This window comes from Moschus berezovskii, chromosome 10, assembly GCF_049115385.1.
Source record: "Moschus berezovskii isolate FMDL1 chromosome 10, NW_MosBer_1.0, whole genome shotgun sequence".
In the NCBI taxonomy this organism is placed as follows: domain Eukaryota; kingdom Metazoa; phylum Chordata; class Mammalia; order Artiodactyla; family Moschidae; genus Moschus; species Moschus berezovskii.
The window spans coordinates 28,278,061-28,299,015 of NC_142469.1; the positions used below are offsets into that span (position 1 = coordinate 28,278,061).

A 20,955-nucleotide genomic window follows, 5' to 3' on the forward strand; every position below is an offset into this window, starting at 1 on the left:
TCTTATTAAGAAGTACCTGAATGTTTGTTTTCATAATTTTTAGGCAATATAAAGTGATGGCATTTTACTGTATATTAAAAAGAGAAATAATAGGTTCATATAAATATTCTACCCTATCTATTCCTCAAGTATTAGAAATCTAATTTCACTTTCTTGAAAAATCTTAACTCAAATTAGACCTTGACAGCAGCATAGGCATTCAAAGGCTATCATAACATTTATAAATTAATTTTGATAACTGTTTTTAAATTAATATAAAATTAATTTTGAAGCATTTTAAAGTAACTATGCTAAATGCTGAAACAGCTCACAGAATTCAAGGCAATTTATACAACTGTACATTTTACACTGTACCTATAATGACAAATGAAAATAAAATGCTTATTGAAATATTTTAATTCTGAAAGTTCAGACATTTAATATTCATTTTCATTTTACTAATAGGCTCATAAGCTGTTTTAACAATAATGACTATTATATATGTAATTACATGATTATTTTAAGTGCAAATTACTAAGTGAGCCAAACATAAATTTACAAATTAGTAAGTGAATAAAAATTTTAAATTGACCAAAGTGCTGAAGGTAGGGTACAAAGAGATAGCTAGCTCTATGAGCATTATGTAAAAAGTTAATGTCTACAGAATAAATCATTATCAGGGGATATAATAAATTTTGAAAACTATAAAATCAGAATTTTTAAATACAGCTCAGGTAAAAGTAGACCTAGCAAATTACAGTAAACTAAAACTAAGGGTATACTTCTAAGCTTTAAAAAACGAATTTTCAAGAGATAAAAGAAATTTTGCTCTACAGCAAAACTATAAACTACTAAGATGTGATCACTTAATAAACAGAATGCGTATTGTAACCTTGAAAAGAAGAAGACAGAAATGGCTTCACAATTTTTAGATGAATTCACACTTGATAACTTCAAAACTGTCATACTGTCCTAATTATAATCATCATAATTGTCATAATAATGGAACCTAGGAGGCCTGGACATACAACTTTAAAAGATTGAGGTCCTCTGAATATTAAATGCAATGTAAAAGAAATGTGATTCTGTGCTAAATCTGTTTAAAAATGCTATTTATAGTTACAAAATAGAGAACACTACATTAAATTGACAACAAATTGATCACAAAAGAAGTCGTTATTTTTTCCTATATAAATAATTTCTTAATTATCTAAAACAAAAAGTAAAAATCTAGGATGATAGTTCGCAGTTTCATTTTTTAAATTCCTCAATAATTTAAGAAAAAAATTAAAAACAAAGTAGTAGTTAAAAACTCACAATAGTTGAGACGCACACAGACTGCAAAACTGACTCTGAGGTGTTACTTTGCAATGCATTGCACAGAAAATTAAGTTTGCAGCACTTTACCTTAGAGGTTCAAAAGTGCTTTATTATTTATTTCTCTTATTAAGACATTTTAAATCTAACAGATATAAACACAAATATCTTCAGAGGGAAAAAAAATACTTTGATAATAAAATTCGTGAGTGTAGGAATGCTGGCCTTCTCAACTCCATCTATGGCACTGAGCACATCCTGCCAAGCAGCAGACAAAAGTGAAAACTGTCTCAAATTTCCAAAGGGGCAAAATTTTGAGAATGCCTCTGCTGTTGTAAAAGGAACTTCAGAGTAATTAGCAGTATCCTTAGTGGCTTATTTTAAATAATGCTGAAGTCAATAGACCAATCAGGTGAAAACACCAACCCAAAGAATAAGAGGCAGCTTGTGAAAGAGAATAAATAACAGTAATATATCATGGTTACTGATTCAGTGGTACAGTCTTTAAAAGGAGACTTTTCTTTACCAGTCGTTTTCAGATCAACCAGAATTCCTGACATCAAAACCTAAGATGTTTTTCATAAATGGAGATATATTAAATTTGGAACATGCATGCACACAAACCAAACAGGAAATAGTATTTTGAAAATCCTTTTCTTGGAACAAATTCATAGCTGATTTTGAAAGGAACAATCCATCTACAACTCAGATGCTTTAGATTCTAAAACATCATTAAAACCAAATGAAAAAAAAAAAAGCAACAAAAAGAGCATTTTAATTTTTGATATCATTAGCTCTAAGAAACCATTGTAAAGGGCTGAGGAGGAATATTTCAGTTCTGATATCACATTCACTTCTTATCCAGTACTGTACTTTTGAGTATTTAAAAATATTTTTCTTCAATATTTATAAATCATTTAAAATGCTGTTATGATGATATTATATGCACAACTTAAGAAGGGCTACAGATGCCACACTGGTATTTATTGTGCATTTTCTAAGTTAAAAGATATCCATTCAATTCCTCTGTGTCATCTTGCTGCAAAAGGAATTCTCATCCTTTCTCAGTTAGGACAGCCTTTTCCTACTGCCAGTTGATAGAGAGCCCTTCTGGTTCCCATCTCCTCTTTAATCCTCTTCCTTGGTGGGTATTTTTGTTCATTGCCACGGCTCGATTCAGTAGTCATGGCTGCCACAGAGAAGGCTGGCAGAAAGCAGAATCTCATCTCAGAGATCTTAGACTTCACACAGGTTGGCATTTCTGACCCATTTCCAGATTAGTCCTGGTCTACCCCTATCTGAAGGACTAACCCTAGAATAGCTCACCTTTCATCTTGGATCAGACCAGAATGTCACAATGGGTCTAAACCCCCCATCCAATGATAAGCCTCCAATAAGACATATGGAGACTTCTAAATAAAAATTAGGGAGTGTGTTTAGTTTTGCTGCTCATGATCCCAACAAAAACCACAATTAGGTTACTTGTTAAGAAATTTCAGAAGCACACAATACTCCTGAATTGAGATTTAAATATATGTTGGAGACATGAAGTAGAGGATTTGTTTTAATAAAGAGGTAATTTTAAAATAAATGCTAATATTGAAGTTTATGTGACTTTTTTTTTAATGTGACTCTTAAGGTCATAACAAAAGCAGAGGAGAGACTGTTACCAGTGTGTAATGAATCTCTGCATCAGAACAGCTTTCTATTAATACCAAATCCAGAGCAAGAATTATCTTCTTTAAGGATGAGAGCGGGGCTCTGTTCCTCAAATTATGACAATACAGACATCATTAAACAAAATATTAGGTCTCTAGACTTGAGAGATTATATAAATTATAATGAATATTACATATCATTAAAATTAAACCCAAGTTTGTAAATCTTCTTTTAATAATTTTCTAATTTTAAAAACAAAAAGGTATTTAAATATTCTTCTAAACCTTTCTGTGTCTCCCTTCAGACTCTGCCCAAACTAAGTGAGACAATTGAGGACCTATTTTCTTCTTACCTGCCAGCCTATTAAACAATATATTTAATTTTACTTCTGTTCCATGGCAAGAATAGTCTATGTAATTGAAATAAAGATGATTCAACATTTCTAAAAGCTAATCTTTGAGTTAAATATCCACCTTTTTTGGGGGGGTTAACATATAATTCATCTGGATTAGTCTTAAAAACTGCCATGAAAATGTTTATTATAATAAATAATTTTAATATATTAAATATATATTTAATATATCAATTATTGATTTGATATATAATTAACAATCAATATTGATATATAATTGATGATCAATATATTAATTTATATCAATTTAATATATTTGAAAGCACACTGATTTTTTTGCTTTTTATTATAGTGGTACAAAATTCATAAGTCTTTATCTAATAAAGATATTTTTAATAGTATTTTATGCACACTTAATCTTTAACCATAACCAAGATGATACCAATATCTTATTTAGGTATATAACTGATTAAAGAACACTATCTTCTCATATTAGCAAAAATACTTTATGCTATTGGAAGTATAAAATACATCCATAATAGAGTATGCTGCTGCTGCTAAGTCACTTCAGTCGTGTCTGACTCTGTGTGACCCCATAGTCGGAAGCACACCAGGCTCCCCTTGTCCCTGGGATTCTACAGGCAAGAACACTGGAGTGGGTTGCCATTTCCTTCTCCAATGTGTGAAAGTGAAAAGTGAAAGTGAAGTTGCTCAGTCGTGTCTGACCCTCAGCGACCCCACGGACTGCAGCCTACCAGGCTCCTCCATCCATGGGATTTTCTAGGCAAGAGTACTGGAGTGGCTTGCCATTGCCTTCTCCAATAATAGAGTATAAGATACTCTAATAGAAGGTGTTATCTCCCAATTTTTATTGTTGTAACTTTATGTTTTTGCTGTACCTCACAGCATGTGGGATCTTAGTTCCCCAACCTGGGATCAAACCCATGCCCCCTGCATTGGTAGTGTGAAGTCTTAACCACTGGACTGTCAGGGAAGTTTGCTATTGCCCAACTTTTAAATCAAAAAACACAATGCCCTCAAGTTCTGAATTGTTTTCTGAGTTTTATTTATAAAGAATCCCTGGTATTTAATTGATATTTTAACACTGTAAATACAGAGATCATTACTTTGGGTTTCTCTGATTTTTAACAAAAATTTAAGGTTAACATTATTTAAATATGGAGACATTTTAAGGGATAATAACTTTTTTTTTTAATTTACAAAGACAGAAAACTCATATATGCATTACTGGTATATATGATGACAGTTCTATACTTTCTCCTATCATCTATCTTGAATTAAAGAACATGTTTGGGGCAGAAATTTACTGTAACAGACCGACAAGCTGATTAAACAAAAACCGTTCCAGCCAATTAGGAGAAAGGTCCTACAGTAACTCTGTGCATGTGTGAATGGCCTCAGTTCTACATCAGAGGAGCTGTACACTGTACTCTCTTGACAGATAAAAGGATTCATAAGGAAGCACTACTATTGCTTTTGCTTTCTAGAAAGTCTCCAGAAAATCACTATCTACCACTACTACTTTTTTTAAAAAAGGTTCTTTCATATATAAACATTCCTCCCATTCATAAGGGAGAAAAGAATTAGTGCAGTAGAACTTAATGTTCTCCTCATTCATGCCCCTTCTCCATCCCTGGGACATGTTGAAAACTAGAAGAAGCAGAAGAACAGTTCAAACGTTCTGATTACATGCCTACGAATAGTCATGTTTCATGGATAAAGCACCTTTTAAACATTATTTAAAGCTTCCTTTTGGTTCAAATTTAAGAATGAAAAAATGAGCTCAATAAGTATATTCAATTGCCATCTAAAAGAAATGATTTTATAAAAGTAGGGAAATCTTCATATCTCTAGAAATATATTCAATAGCTATAAAAAATAAGCAAGTTAGAATGATTTCCAAGAAAGGTGGTTGGCCTACATTCAAAATGCATCAAATGCTAACAAGACTCTGCTCTCAGTAAGACCATTTATGGTAAACTATGGATAATAATTTCATGCATACTAAGTTTTTCACTTAGACAATCACTCACCTGAGTGAGGTCAGGAATGTCACCTTTATCAATGCCAACTTGCTGTGGATTAAAAAAACAAGTTACTTAACAGGATTTTAAAAATTAATTTCTTAGATCACCTAGAGTATTAGTTAAAAGCACAGCTCAATCTTTCTAAAAAATAGTTGTTATTATGTACATTAATCTCAGTCTGAGTATGTGCTTTTTGTGTAGTTTTCCAATCAATAAAAGAGCAATGATTTTGGCAACAGAGCTAGAAATAACAAATGAACAGAATTTTGCTAGAATCCAAAAAAAAGAACTTAAGAAACTGAAGTATAAAAAATTTCCTCCATGGTTAATGGCAACTACAAGGAAGCTGCTTCAAAAAATGAGGAAACTGTATATTAATATGGATATGGCTGTAAGATACATTGTCAAATGAAAAGTATAACCCCAGTGTATATGGTATACTGCTATTGTATAGTAATGTGGGAAATAATTATGTATTTATATATTTTGAAGCAGCTTCCTTATCTATAATTTATTTAACAAGTCACTTATTAATGATCATTTAAGTTGCTTCCCATCTCTTGCCATTGCAAGCAATGCTGCATGCATCATTTTGCACCTGTGTGGATACAACTGTAGGGCACATTTGTAGAAGTAGAATTACTAGATAAAAGCACATGTGAATTTTTAATCTTGGTAGCTTGGGGAAGGAAGAGAAGGGAGGGAGGGATAGAAAAAGAAAGAGCAAGTAAGAATGCAAATACGGGAACAGATTCACTTTTTTAAGGTCAATCAATGAAGAGGGTATACAGGGGTTCACTATTTTACTCTATCAACTCTTTTTATAGGTTTGAAAATTATTCAAAATAAAAAGTTGGGATAAAGTACAAACTATAACTTTAATTCTCTCACGCTGTATAAATGAGGAAATTGAGGCTTACAGAAACAAAGTGGGTTATACCACGTATCTCTCTGAGAATCAAAGTGCTTTGTTAAGCTGATGGAAATGTAGACGCACACACAGGAAGTGTGTCAGGCTTCTGCAAAGACAGTATGTCAAACTGGAGAGTGGAAAATCCACATGAGTGACACAGACGAGCTAACTTCTTCCTTTTGCCTTCTCCGTATCTCCATAAAGGTTTCTCAACCTTGGCGGTGTTGACATTTGGGGATGGTAATTCCTTGTTGGGAGCTGTCTGTGTCATCCTCAAACTCACATTCTTTCAAATTATGGAATTATAAATTAAAGTAACGTCATACTTCTATCAATACCTCTTGAGATGATCTATTAAAATACTAGTATGAATGAAGTCAGCATGTTTGAAATTAAAGCATTATGTGTGTGTATTAGATGCTCACTCATGTCCAACTCTTTGCGACTCCATGAACTGTAACCCACCAGGTTCCTCTGTCTGTGGAATTCTCCAGGCAAGAATACTAGAGTGGGTAGCTGTTCCCTTCTCCAGAGGATCTTCCTGACCCAGGGATTGAACTTGGGTCATCTGCATTGCAGGCAGATTCTTTATCGTTTGTGCCACCAGGGAAACCAAAAGCATTATAGATTCTTAATAATGGAATCATGTAGGTAAAAGGTGATGTGATTCTATTAAGTGGGTAACTCTGTTAAAGACATAGTTTAGGAAATCTTCCTTTATTTGCTCTTTTTACTGCCCTGAACACTTAACTAGAGGGATAGAGCTGACGTGTGACTGTATTACAGAAATCTCATCACTTTCTGTCTGCAAGTATTCTGGGAGACATAACTCCTACGAGTTGGTATTTACCTTGGAATCACAAACTAAGAATAACTTAGTTCTATAAAAGGGAAGTGCGTTTAGCAGACATGCCTATTACCTGTTAAATAACCATTTTACAAAGTTTCAGCTGTCTGCTTTAGAAGCTTCAGCATAAGAATTCAAAACATGGCAAGTTTTCTGTACTTCAAGCAATTCCTCTGCAAAATTTGGATATGGCCATAGGAACGATGGATATTTCTTTTAATATGATAGACAACTTAATGTTAACATTTGCCAAACAGCCTATAATAAAGTCATATTTCATAAACAACATTGTAGAAGTCTCCTACACATCATTCAGACAAATGGTGTTAACTACAGGGTAGCTTACCGGGGGGAAGTCCATACATATGTACCCACACAATCACTTTTCATAGAAAGAGAAGGGTTGTACATTTGTTGAAAATTCTCTGTATTTAACATTCATAACCAAACCGCTAAACACTGGTATTCAGTTAGTGTTTAAATTATGGACAATGGAATTTAATATGAAAGAGAACACAGCCCCTCGCGATTAATGTTTTTTCTACTAAAAACAGCTTTGTCAATTAGTGTCCATTCTGGGCTTCCTTGATGGCTCAGATGGTAAAGAATCTGCCCGCAACGCAAGAGCTACAGGAGACTGGGGTTTGGTACGTGGGTAAGGAAGACAGCTGGAGGAGGGCATGCACCCATTCCCGTCTTTTGCCCGGGAAATCCCATAGACGGAGGAGCTTGGTGGGCTACAGTGCATGAGACCGCAGAGCTGGGCAGGACGGGGCAACTCACGTTCACTTTTTTTTTCACCCAATCTACAAAAAGTCTTAGTCACAAAGTTTGAATAAAACAAAAATACTTGAAACTCTCAAAATGACATCTAATTTCTGTGTATCTCCTTCTCAGCAGCTTAAAATGGGTCTGAGATAACATGAGGTTATCAAGAGACACAAAATAAAATTTTACATGTAAGAACAGAATGAATTGATAATAAGCACCCCTTTTTTCATGAAGACCTTGATCCCAGCCTTTTCATGTTGATTACAGAAATATATACCTCAAACTGTAATAGGTCCAACGCTTTATTTTTCTGATATACGTAATATCAGATGGTAACACTGGAAAGCATGTGTACCAGGAATTAATTGAACCGTGAAATAATCTTCTGCCCTGGGTGCTTAGGTATCTTTTCACAGAAAAAAAGTAGGCAAATTTTACTAGATTATACTGATAATTATGGTTAAATCATGGGAAAATCATATCAAATACAAAAAACTTGTGTAGCAGCAAAAGTTTCAAGCAGTTCTACTTTTCTTAAAGGCCACCAACTTCAATAAACCCATTGAAGTACACATGAATGCTTTAAAGCATTAATTTATACAGCTAATATTTACCTTTTGTTTTCCATATTATATAAATTTTAAAAAATTCTAATTATAAACTGAACGGGTCTAAGCTCAAGAGACAGCATTCTGCAAGATTATTCTGATCTTGGAATTTGAATGTGACAGTTATCATTCCTATAAATAAATTCAATCTGAAAAATAACAGACTAGAGTACTTTTGAAATTACATGTATAAAACTCCTATTCTTGTGTTAAAGCCTGAAAATGGTGAAAACAGCAAAAATATGGCATAAATGTCCCACGTCCACACCATTTTATTTATTTTCATATAATTGTAATCATTTTATTTTTTTTTACAATATTATATTGGTTGGTTTTGCCATACACTGACATGAATCTGCCCGGGTATACATGTGTTCCCCTTCTTGAATCCCCCCACCACCATTTTATTCTTTGCTGATGAGCTTCAGAACCCCTCTCACAAAGTTGAGGGGTTAGCAATCAGTTAGCTGACACGCCAGGGAACCCTTATGTCATCCTGACAAAGGACTGTAGTAAAATGCCATAATCTCCACTATCAGTACGAGTCCATCATTGGATTTTGTAAGAGAAAACACCAATTTACAGACAACCCCTGGAAGAGGACTGTATAGCTACACAGTTACTGTGATTACTTATAAAGAGACATCCCTAAGAAACAATTTATAAAGTTTATAAAATTAATTATACTGTTTCCTTTTTTCCTTGTGTTTAAATCATTCTGACAAAATAATAAAGAAAGTAATGAAAAATATTACATTATTATAATAAAATAAGAAAGAGTTTATGGTTTGTCATTTACATACTGAGAACAATGGACAGGCTTTTTAAGGGCTTTTTTCTCAGGTTCAATACAAAGGAATAACTTTCTTACAATCAAGAACAGTTATAGGGAGGGATGGAGGAATGAACCACCTTGCAAAGCTGTGAGTGAGCTGAGCATCCACAAAACTTTTATTTGGACACAGAACGATCTGATTGAAATGCAGAAGTATGGAGCACAGATCTCGGTGAGAACCTGGATGAGATGACTTCTGCCGCTAGTACACTGTGACTCTGTGGCAGAATTTCTTGCCAGATTATGAATTCTACTGTTTACTACAGATATCTGAGTTAATATTATTTACCTCTGCAACTTTGAGAAATTCAGACACGCGTGTCATCCTAGTCAGAAATCGTTTGTAGATTTCCAGAGCATCTTTACATTGTCCTTTCTTCATTTCAAAAAACTTTTCTAGAAGAGACAGATAAGCATTTCAGAAAGAGTATTATATTCAACCTTCTTCTAGGCTTACAGTGATACTATTACTTACAACTTTAATGTCTGAATTAAAACAACTGGCACTAAAATGTATGCCAAGTATGAAAACACCTAAACAAGGGAGGTCTCAGTAGTTCAAGAAAGGTGTTTCATGTTCTACAGTGTCTCGCATGAAACAATTTAAATAATGAAAATACAGTTAAAGTAGAAGAATATATCCATTGTAACGACAGGTTTACTTCATGATCCATATACCCTAGTACTCAGTTTCGGAAAATTGCCCCAAATTCTTGCTGACAACAATCTCAAAAATTATGACTGCATCCTACAGCATCCTTATTTTCTTACTAGTTCATTATAAAGCAATAATCTATTTATTATAAAGTAATCATCTATAAACTTCCCTGAATTAAAGAATTCTTTAAATTGTCTACACTCCGTATAAATAACATTTGCTTTTACTGGTCATCAACTAATTCTTTCAAACATTATTCTTTTAGTTATAAAATAGTGGAGCTTCATATTTTCTAGTCTATAATCATATCCTCTTTCTCAATCTTTAACTTTCTAGAGAGACTTACAGAAACCTTTTGCTGCTCTCTTCTGCCTCCCAAGACTAGAATTCGGCCATGAATAATAATTACAGTATGAGACTGTATTTTCTCTATACATGTTTTGAAGAAAACTAGTATGTTAACAGTGGTTTCCCTAGCCAATCATTCCTCCATTCATTCAGGCAAAAATTATTGTCATTGCAGATAGAGACATAGTCAGCCGATGTCTACAATAGCTTCCGGGCAACCTTAGATTGTAACTGATGGCTCCGTATCTTCATCATTTTATATTTGCACATGGTTAAGAAGCACAAGCTGGAATCAAGATTGCTGGGAGAAATATCAATAACCTCAGATATGCAGATGACACCACCCTTATGGCAGAAAGTGAAGAGGAACTAAAAAGCCTCTTGATGAAAGTGAAAGAAGAGAGTGAAAAAGTTGGCTTGAAGCTCAACATTCAGAAAACGAAGATCATGGCATCTGGTCCCATCACTTCATGGGAAATAGATGGGGAAACAGTGGAAACAGTGTCAGACTTTATTTTTTGGGGCTCCAAAATCACTGCAGATGCTGATTGCAGTCAGGAAATTAAAAGACGCTTACTCCTTGGAAGGAAAGTTATGACCAACCTAGATAGCATATTCAAAAGCAGAGACATTACTTTGCCAACAAAGGTCTGCCTAGTCAAGGCTATGGTTTTCCCGTGGTCATGTATGGATGTGAGAGTTGGACTGTGAAGAAAGCTGATCACCGAAGAATTGATGCTTTTGAACTGTGGTGTTGGAGAAGACTCTTGAGAGTCCCTTGGACTGCAAGGAGATCCAACCAGTCCATTCTAAAGGACATCAATCCTGGGTGTTCATTGGAAGGACTGATGCTAAAGCTGAAACTCCAATACTTTGGCCACCTCATGCGATGAGCTGACTCACTGTAAAAGAGTCTGATGCTAGGAGGGACTAGGGGTGGGAGGAGATAGGGACGACAGAGAATGAGATGGCTGGATGGCATCACCAACTTGATGGACATGAGTTTGAGTGAACTCCAGGAGTTGGTGATGGACAGGGAGGCCTGGCGTGCTGTGATTCATGGGGTCACAAAGAGTCGGACACAACTGAGCGACTGAACTGAACTGAAATGTATGTTATTTTTATGCTTTCTCACATTGGAAAGTTCTGAATTTCATTCAGCATGTTACTTTACTACCTCAAAAGTATTTTTAATTTTCTTAAGTTTAATAATATATAATTACACAAAGAACTAATTATCAAGAGTAGCTACTCATTACCTTCTGTTGAGTCTTTTGGTAATGTTACTTTTTAACATTGATCTCCCCTGTAGGGCATTTAAGAGAAGCAAAAAGTTCAAGAAAACAAACACATACTGTTTCCTACTTGTTAAGATTTGAGAGGAAAGTGGGTCTTTTAAAAAATGACCAAATTTTAGGATACCTTCTTTATTCACCCTATCCTGTGTTCTAAACTAGAGACAGAATTATGTATGGTGCTATATGGGAACAAATCTTTCCAGTTTAAACCTTTGAAAATTAGGACTTATTCTGTAAAACATTTTTTTTCTTTTAAAACAATCGTCCCATAAACAATTTCTTCTAAGTGTCTTACTTGTTTTTTAAACTATAATCTGAGTTTATGTCTTTGAATCAGATCTTCAGCGATAACACAAAAAGAGAAATCAAGCTGAATAATCTCAATTTCCTCTTAGAACCAATGCACCAAAATTTTAAGCAATTTTGGTCTCCTCTGTACGCTTTTTAAATTGTTTATATTGTATTACTGTATTTTATTTTTCTTGGTAATTTAGGATTAAGGAACAAAAGAGATTCAATGATGATGGTTTTAGGTAATAACCTCATAAATGTTTCTGTAACAGTGGTAATGACACGGAAAGGAAACAGGTACTGATCAGTGCAAAGCTGGAGTCCTCTTATCCCTTTAGAACCCAGAGAAATTGACACTTTTAACAGAGGGGATGGGCCTAGAAATGCGTGTTTTTCTTTCATATTAAAGATAACATGTTGATTTTCAGTATTTGAAATGATCAAATACTGACATTTGTAACATGAATCTTTACAAAGTGCTAATAAAGTCCTTTGTCATATTAGTACTAACTTTCACAGAATAACTGTCCTAGGAAAAGGACCAGATGAAAAGGTATCTCATTCCAGTAAAACAAACTGAGACTTTGCATGTGGACTCTTACTAATGACCGTTAGTCAGTAAGGGAAGCATCTTCTTATTCACAGTCCAGAGAGATAAAATGCTTGCAAAGATCCACACCACTATAGATTCCAACTTTAGATAAAGAGAATTGGTCATGAAGTCCTTGACTGAAACTCACCTAAAGTTAATTCCCAACACCATTTAGTAAACAAACACAAACAGACCTGTCTCAAAACACTTAGGGTACTAAGTGTAGTTTTTATCTTCTAGAGTGTTACTTTTACAAGACCAAGTTGACAACAGTGCTGAACAAAAACCATTCAATGCCAGAGTATACAACTAAGACGTTTGAGAAATCAGATCTCTAATTTTAAAAGGTACAACTCTTCTTCTTTTCTGCTCCTAATCACAGCCAAGAGACCTTCTTTATCTAATTAAATAAAAATATTTATCGAAGTGTTATTAAGGATAAAAATATATGTTTAGTACACTCTTTCAAAAAAGTCAACATAAAGCTAAGCAGCATTGGTGGGAGGAACTGTTCAAGACAACAGAAGACGGTCATGTGACTTAAGACCTTAATCGCTAAATCAATCATAAGGGCGTTAAATGCGATGTTCCTGAAACAGAAACGGGGATAAAAGGGGGGTACCCTGGGGAGAGAGGATGAGAATGAATCATTTCTGACTGGCACGGATTTTAGTAAATGGGCAACTCAAAGAGAGTTTGAAACTGAGGTTTCAGATTAAGAAGATGAATTATTAGAATTATTAGAAACAGAAATGAGGAGGTTAAGAAGGACAAATTTAAGAGCTGTTTCAGAGACTGCCAAGTAAGAATATAGTATTTGGGACTTCCCTGGTGGTCCAGTGGTTAAGAATCTGCTGTGCAATGCAGAGGACGTGGGTTCAATCCCTGGTCAGGGAACTAAGACCCCATATGCCACAGTGCAACTAAGCCCTGCTGCTGCTGCTAAGTCACTTCAGTCGTGCCCAACTCTTCGCGACCCCATGGACTGCAGCCGACCAGGCTCCTCCACCCATGGGATTTTCCAGGCAAGAGTACTGGAGTGGGTTGCCATTACCTTCTCCCTACTAAGCCCACGTGCCATAATTACTGAGTTCATGCACCGCAACTACTGAGCTCCTGCCACAACTAGAGAGCCTGTGCACCACAATGAAAGAGCCCGTGTGCCACAACGAAGACCCGGCAGAGCCAAAATGTTTCACAGTCCATAACATTTCAGTGTATCTAAATTTAAATGTCAACAAATCAGGAGACATGCAAAACTGAAGCTCAGGAGGAAGGGAAGAACTGGAAGTATAGATGTAAGATTCATCGTAACAGAGATAGAAGTTTTCCAGTGAAGAGCATACAGAAAAAGCCAAACAGTACATGGCTGAAAATGAACTTCAGCAAAAGCTCATATTTATGAGCCATAAAGAAGAGTAGTAAGATCAGCCAGCAAAAGTGGTTGGCAAAAATCTTACTTGGCTTGCTGACAAACTCCCCCACCTTGTGAGAAGCCAGGATGGCAAATTCAGCTCTGCACATTAGATAGACTTCGGGGTGATCTGGAAGGGGAAACTGAGGCAGCAGCAGGCTTCCTGTACCCGTCCATCTGTCTCTTACAGCAAGTGATGAGCTCCTGGGAGGGTAGACATCTTCCTCAGCACTCCACTGCCACCCACCCTGGGCTTTGAGGGTAATGGTCGCAGTCACAGCCACTGGCTCTGACTCCCTAAATCCCTGGATTACAGCGTCCAGGGTTGCTTCTCCAGCTTTCCAGTTTGCAAGGCAGCTGGGGTGGTTTCAGCCCACCTTAAAGGAGTGCCTCAGAAGCAGCAGCTTCCCTAGGGCACAGGAACTTATTACTTCAGAAGCATCTCCGGAGGCCGAGCCCAGAACCAGTTCCTGCAGGCTTCCAGTAAGTACATGAGGACCAAACCCCTTGTTTGGAATCTTCTTCTATTTAGAATACATAGAATGGTTTCTGTTTCTGGCATAGACACAATATTCTGTGCTGAACTGGGTCTAGAAATCAGACCCTCAAAAATAAAGTGGGGAGTCTGGAATCAGATATGCAACCTGACTGAATTTGAAGGCAGAGATGACCACCTGCAGCTGAAGGAGAAATGGATTCGTGGAATCCGTGCTGCAGAGGAGCAAAATAATTACTTAAATTATGGCCTGTGGTTTTCTGAAATGAGCACCTTAGAATGAAGCTTATCAGAACAAGCAGCGGCTGGGAGAGAACCATGATGAGAAGGAGGCAGATGGAACGGTGGGGAGGGCGCCTGCTTCTGACTCCACCCGAGAGCTTAAAAAGGAAAATGACAACACAGGATTTAAAATGATTGGCTCAAGGCTCCAGTCAGACTATGGTACTCCATAGTGCCCTGCAATAATCTTATCCTTGCAGTCACAGGGCTGTCATCGCTAAAGTCAGAGTCTAATCTTGTGAGTTGCTGAATTATAACATGTGTGGCTAAATTAAATTTCTAGCGTTGGCATGGTCTCTATTGTGAACGTTAGGGCTCTTATTGAGAAAGAAAAGTACTTGGTAGATTCAAACCAAAATGAGCTACCTTCGCTGGAAAAAGCTTTTCCTTCTCAGTCTGAAGATGTTGGTCCTGCCTTGCTTGGAGATTCTATAATCACCCCACCTTCCACGTGTGTGCTATGGCACTTTAGTCATGTCCAACTCTTTGTGACCCTATGGACTATAGCCCACCAGGCTCCTCTGTCCATGGGATTCTCCAGGCAATAATACTGGAGTGGGTTGCCATTTCCTCCTCCAGGGGATCTTCCTGACTCAGGGAACAAACCTGCATCTGTCTCCTGCATTGGCAGTCGAGTTCTTTACCACCAGTGCCACCTGGGAAGCCCACCTGCCACAGGGAAATAAAAATTTTCCTTATGCCCCATCCCTCTACTTCTTACTCTTTTCCCCTCACCAACTGCTTTGATTCGGAGAATGAGATGTAGAACCCAGCAATCCAGCCTGCCCTCAGGAGACAAGTACAAAGACTGCCTCAAGAGGAAAAAACCATACATACTAAAAGCAGTGCAAGACTGTCCACGATCATGTTGGCAGTAGGGTTGCCAGATAAGATACATGACCCTGAGTTAAACTGTAAAAACATAATTTTTAACATAAGTAGTTCCCAGATATTCTAGGGGACTTACTTATACTCAAAAACGTACTCATGCTGATCTGAAAACAAACTGAACTAGATGTCTTGTATTCTTTTTCCTCCTGAATTGGACAATCCTAATTGATATAAGTCTAGAGAAACCAAATTCTAAAGGTCCTGAGCAGGAAAGAAGGGCCACTACGTTCTCTTTTGTGTTGTCACTGATAATTCATCAATGTGAATGAACAGGCCAAAAATCACCGATTCAAAACACTGGACTGAGCATCTGTGAGTAGCTCTAACACAGTGGTTCCCAAATGGAAGTCCCACAGATCAGTGGTAATGGTACCTTTCAAGCCCTTCCTAGACATGCAAATTCTCAGGCCCTACCCTAGACCTACTGAGTTAGATGTGTGTGCGTGAGTGATCAGTCATGTCTGAAGCTGTGGCCCCATGGACTGTAGTCTGTCAGGTTCCTCTGTCCAACAGACTCTCCAGGCAAGAATACTGGAGTAGGGTTGCCATCTCCTTCTCCAGATCTACTGAATTACAAACTCTAGGTTAATGTCCAGAAATCTCAATTTTAATAGGCCCTCCAGATATTCTTTAGTCAAAGCCTTGAAAGACAGCCCAAAGTATCTATTCCTACTCTATGGCAAAGGGACATTTACCAGAGTGACTACACATGTTGGAAAGGGACATACCCAGTTTTCAGGGACACAGACTCTAAGCTGATGCCATTCTCTAGGGATCCCAAAAATGTTGCTATTATTTTCTACCAATCTTAGTGAAGGCTTTCTGGGGATTAGGAGATTTAAAAAATTATAATCAGTGGATGCACAAAACTAACATTGGTTATTTTCCCAGTTTTCTGAATATGCAGATTAAACAGAAATACTCTGAATCTAGCAGAATCCTCACACCAGCTTCCTGATCTCTGCAAACATATATGGTAGCAATTCCATCATATTCCCAGTTAAACTTTCATATCTGGTTTGTGCAAAAGGTAAGTGGATTTTAGAGATGAACCCCAGGTTACTGGAGACTTGATCAGGTGATGATTCTCACTTGCAGACATCCAGATGTGTTGTCCTTTCCAGCATAAAATCAGCGCAGTTCCTGACATGGGATAAACATCTAACAAACTAGCAAGTTCTTTTGTACCTAGTCCAGTAAGCAGAGCCCATTAGAAGTAGTTTGCTTTCATCTGGCAAGGATGCCAGTATATGCTCTCTGTCTTAAGTATATTAATCTCTCTGGCTGTCCTAACGTCAATGGATACTATTTGATGACATCAGGCTGACTGTAGCTTGTGGGCAAGAATTTCATATATGGTAGGTGCCTTAATAAGTCACATGGAGGTCAAAGGGAAGGAGAGAGAGTCTATGAAAGCCGAGGGATCTGCTACCTCAATGCAGTTTCTTCGGGTCCAAACGTCCCCTCCACAGGAAAGACACACTGATTCACCTTGCACTTCCTATAACAAAATGCAGGCTTTTGGCTGAGTTTTTCTCTTTTGAGGTAACACACACAACATGTGTATGTGCCGCTCTAAATAAAGCATCCGGTGTGGTGTTATATGGAAGCAGGGCCCAGATCAAGGATGACTCTACAACTGTTCCAACCTGGAGCACCATTGGGCTTTAGATCCTGCAGATGGAAAGGCACTCAGAATGTCTGCAGCAGATGCAGATGCAAATGCTACAGGACGGCTCTGGCACACACCAGTAGGAAAATATAGTAGACACTTCTAATGCTTTGAAGCAGGGCCATATCTTTCTTAGACAGTAACTAATCTCCTTCGGAAAAATTGCTCTTGGCTTGCTTCTAGAGACTGAGGGTTCTGACCTCAGAGAACACCAAGCAACATCTAACACACCAAACCATAAAGCTGAACAAGCACGAGAATATAATCCATCACCAAATGAAGGTGGCAATATAAGAAATCAGCCTGGAGTAGCTCCTGAACACCCAGGTAAGGTTGTATGAACAGGTGGCTCAATTCCCGCTGCACCTATGTCTTCTGGATGGCTATTTCTCCCCATCCAATGATGCCTATGGTTGCTGGGGAGTTTTCTATGACCAGTTGACAGAAAAGAGAATTCAAGCTTGACTTAAATATGTTTTCTCAAACTGGCAACAGCTGGAAGAGGTTTGCTGAATCATTACATCCCAGGAAGGGGTGACTTTTCAGTAGAAAGAAATCTTTTACTGTAGGCCAATTGTCAAGCAGTGTCCCTATTTCATTTTCACTTTATGTGGAAGGAAAGATGGTGAGACGTATGGAATTACCTCAAAATAGGAGCGTGTCGGGGTGGCTTCAGAGGTGGTTGTCAGCACAGTGGAAGTTATTCATCATTATGAGTCTTAATCCAAGAGGCAAAGCCCAGAATCTGCTCCTTCAATCAATCCAAAATTTTCTAAGCACCAAAACCCCCATATGGAATCCCTTTCTGCTGAAAATACCTAGAGTGTTTTCCATTCCCTGCACTTAACCTTGATGTAAGAACACACACAGAAGTGTGACCTGACTGAGTCATATCTTTAGATTTTTTATGAAGTCTGTGGTATCTAAATCTCTACGTTCTGATACAGTCTCTCTTCATAAACACCATTCAGTAATTCTACCTACCAAGTAAATTAATCACTCCGTCGTTGTAACAAGCAAAAAGTTTGATAAGGTCTTTGAAAAGAAGCATAAATGCAGCATTTATGACACCATTTGTTAGTTCATTTGGATGCACCTAAAAAAGATGAAAATTTCATCTGTTAACTGCAAGTCATCAAATGACAGTTTTTCTCAGAGCGTGTTAAAAAGTCTCAAATTATTACCAAGAAATTGACTCATATTCAACAGATGCTATATGACTCTTTTAGTAATTCTACTAATATAGAAAAAACGATTGTCAATTGTTTGCTTCAATTTAAGCCAATGAAGTTGGCCTATCAAGTATAAGAAAAACACACATTTTATTTGATTAATGGTCCACAGATAAATCAAACCCAACTTCTGAACACCTGTCCTCTTGCTGCTTTCACTACGTTATAGTACATTCTTTCCCTCCCCATATGTAATGGTCTCTTTGGAAGGGTTCAGACACCAGGGGCCTGCAGTGACTCAGAGAGGAAGCCTAGCACAGGGAACAGATACCTTAGCCAACTACCCCTAAAATAATTCTTGAGACTCATAGCATTTACCCACCACCCACCAAATACTCTAATCGCCAGCACAAAGAAGAATAATTTCTCCCCATTTCCCAATCCCTGCTCTGCTCTTTCTCATTCTATGACTTCTTTTCTCTTTTAATTAAGACAATACCATCCTTAAAGGTAAGGAAAGCTAGAAAAAATTAATGAATAAAGACAAAAAAGTTAAGGGAAGTAGTTCCACATATAGATAAGCAAGCTCCTTACTGTAAAATCTTTCATAAGACAGTAACATGGCTTGCTGCTTTTCCTGAAATTTCACAGGAGTTGGGTGCTGTGACTAGGACTCAGTGATAGACTAACCCACATAATCTTAACAGAGATTTCAAATCACAGTATTTGAGGAAAATCTTTGTTTTAGTCAACCACCAAAATAGAGGAAAGCTAACAATTGTGAGTTATAAATCTCCCTACATGTCAGAAAATTTTATTTTCATGGATCAGATATGTTTCTTTAATTGAACTTTAACTTTGAAATTACTGCAAGTCCACATGCAATTATAAAAAAAAACAGAGATTCCACATCATATTTATAAAATTATAGTAAAATCTCACAATCAGGATATGGATACTGATACAATATACCAATCTTATTCAGATTTCTCCAATTTCACTTGCTGCAAATGTGTTTAGTTCTATATAATCTTATCACATGTATAAACTAGTGTAGTTACACCAGAGTCATGAGACGGGTATGGTTTTAAGAAAAAGTCATGTTGGTATCATCCAAAAGAAGGACCATGACAAAAGAAAAATAATTCTCTTCTGCAGATGGTGTCACACAAGCAGACTGTATAAAATGGTTTCTAATAGCAGGCTGGGGTTTTTACCTGCTGGACATCCCTTCTGCAGCCACCTGGTCCTGTCAAACACAACAGGAGGCCACCATCCTGCTCTGAACATACGGATCCAAGAATGCACTGCTTGTGGTTTTCCATGACTGAAATTACTTAACACCTGTAAACTGCTCTGACAATCTGGGCAACCAAAATTATCTCCACCACACTGACAGCCTAAACTAAGTATTCATCCCGTTCACTGACATGAAAATGAAAGTGTTAGTCGCTTACTCGTGTCCAACTCTTTGCAGCCCCACGGACTGTACCTCTGTCCATGGAATTCTCCAGGCAAGAACACTGGAGTGGGTTGCCACTGCCTTCTCCTGGGGGATCTTCCCAACCCAGGGATCAAACCCAGGTTTCCCGCATGGCAGATGGATTCTTTACCAGCTGAGCCACCAGGGAAGCCCAAGAATACCGGAATGGGTAGCCCATCCCTTCTCCAAGGGAATCTTTCCAACCTAGGAATTGAACCAGGGTCTCTTGCACTGCATGTGGATTCTTTACCAACTGAGCTACCAGAGAAGCCCCTCACCGACGTGAGGGGAATCTAAATCTCCTTTCTGAGGAAATTCTTTATCTGCAGCCCGCTTTCCAATAAAAGGCAACATGACTGCGTAAGATGCATTTTCTGGTGAGATACGCACGTCAAACTCCAGCAGTGCATCAATTTGTCCCTGCAGGATGGGCATGCTCTTCAGCAGCTTCTCAGGAGCCATTGTCCTCATGACACCATCAGCCCTACAATTAATAAAGAAAGGAAAAGGTAAAACTTACTTGTATGTGGAAAACGTGAGACCACGCACATTGTTCTAAGCTATTTTCCTCCTGTGCTGTGCGTGCTTAGTCGCTCAGTCGGTCGTGTCCAACTCTTTGTGACCCCATGGACTATAGCCCTTCAGGCTCCTCTGTCCATGGGGATTCTCCAGGCAAGAATACTGGAGTGGGTTGCCATCTCCTCTTCCAGGGGACCCCAACCCAGGGATCAAACCCAGGTCTCCCACACTGCAGGTGGATTCTTTACCATCTGAGCCCTGCAGGTTGATTTTGAGATTTGAAGAGGCTGTGCTGGTTCTCCTCTCTGTACTCACAATCCTCAACTACACAGGTAATGCTTTCTGTGCACCGCCCTCAGTGTGGTCTGGATGAAAGAGGCCAGTTGAATTTATGAATGGACTTTTCTAAGTCTACAACAAAAATATTAATACTAGTATTAACACTCTAGGTTCCCTAAACCCCAGCTTGTTTGTTTTTGAGAGAGACATAAAACATGTCTTGGAAGACTT

General features: G+C 37.5%; 1 protein-coding gene across 3 annotated transcripts in view; it reads right to left on the reverse strand.

Moving 5' to 3' along the window:
* SNAP91 (synaptosome associated protein 91) overlaps positions 1–20,955 on the reverse strand; it is a 178,300-nt gene that overhangs the window by 88,327 nt on the left and 69,018 nt on the right. For all 3 annotated transcript variants that reach the window (XM_088840553.1, XM_088840555.1, XM_088840554.1), the window contains exons 6-9: positions 20,317–20,410; positions 18,256–18,367; positions 9,619–9,725; positions 5,362–5,403 (exon numbers count right to left, since the gene is read on the reverse strand). In XM_088840553.1, coding sequence (XP_088696679.1) covers positions 5,362–5,403; positions 9,619–9,725; positions 18,256–18,367; positions 20,317–20,410 — 355 coding nt within the window. The remainder of the gene's footprint in view (positions 1–5,361; positions 5,404–9,618; positions 9,726–18,255; positions 18,368–20,316; positions 20,411–20,955) is intronic.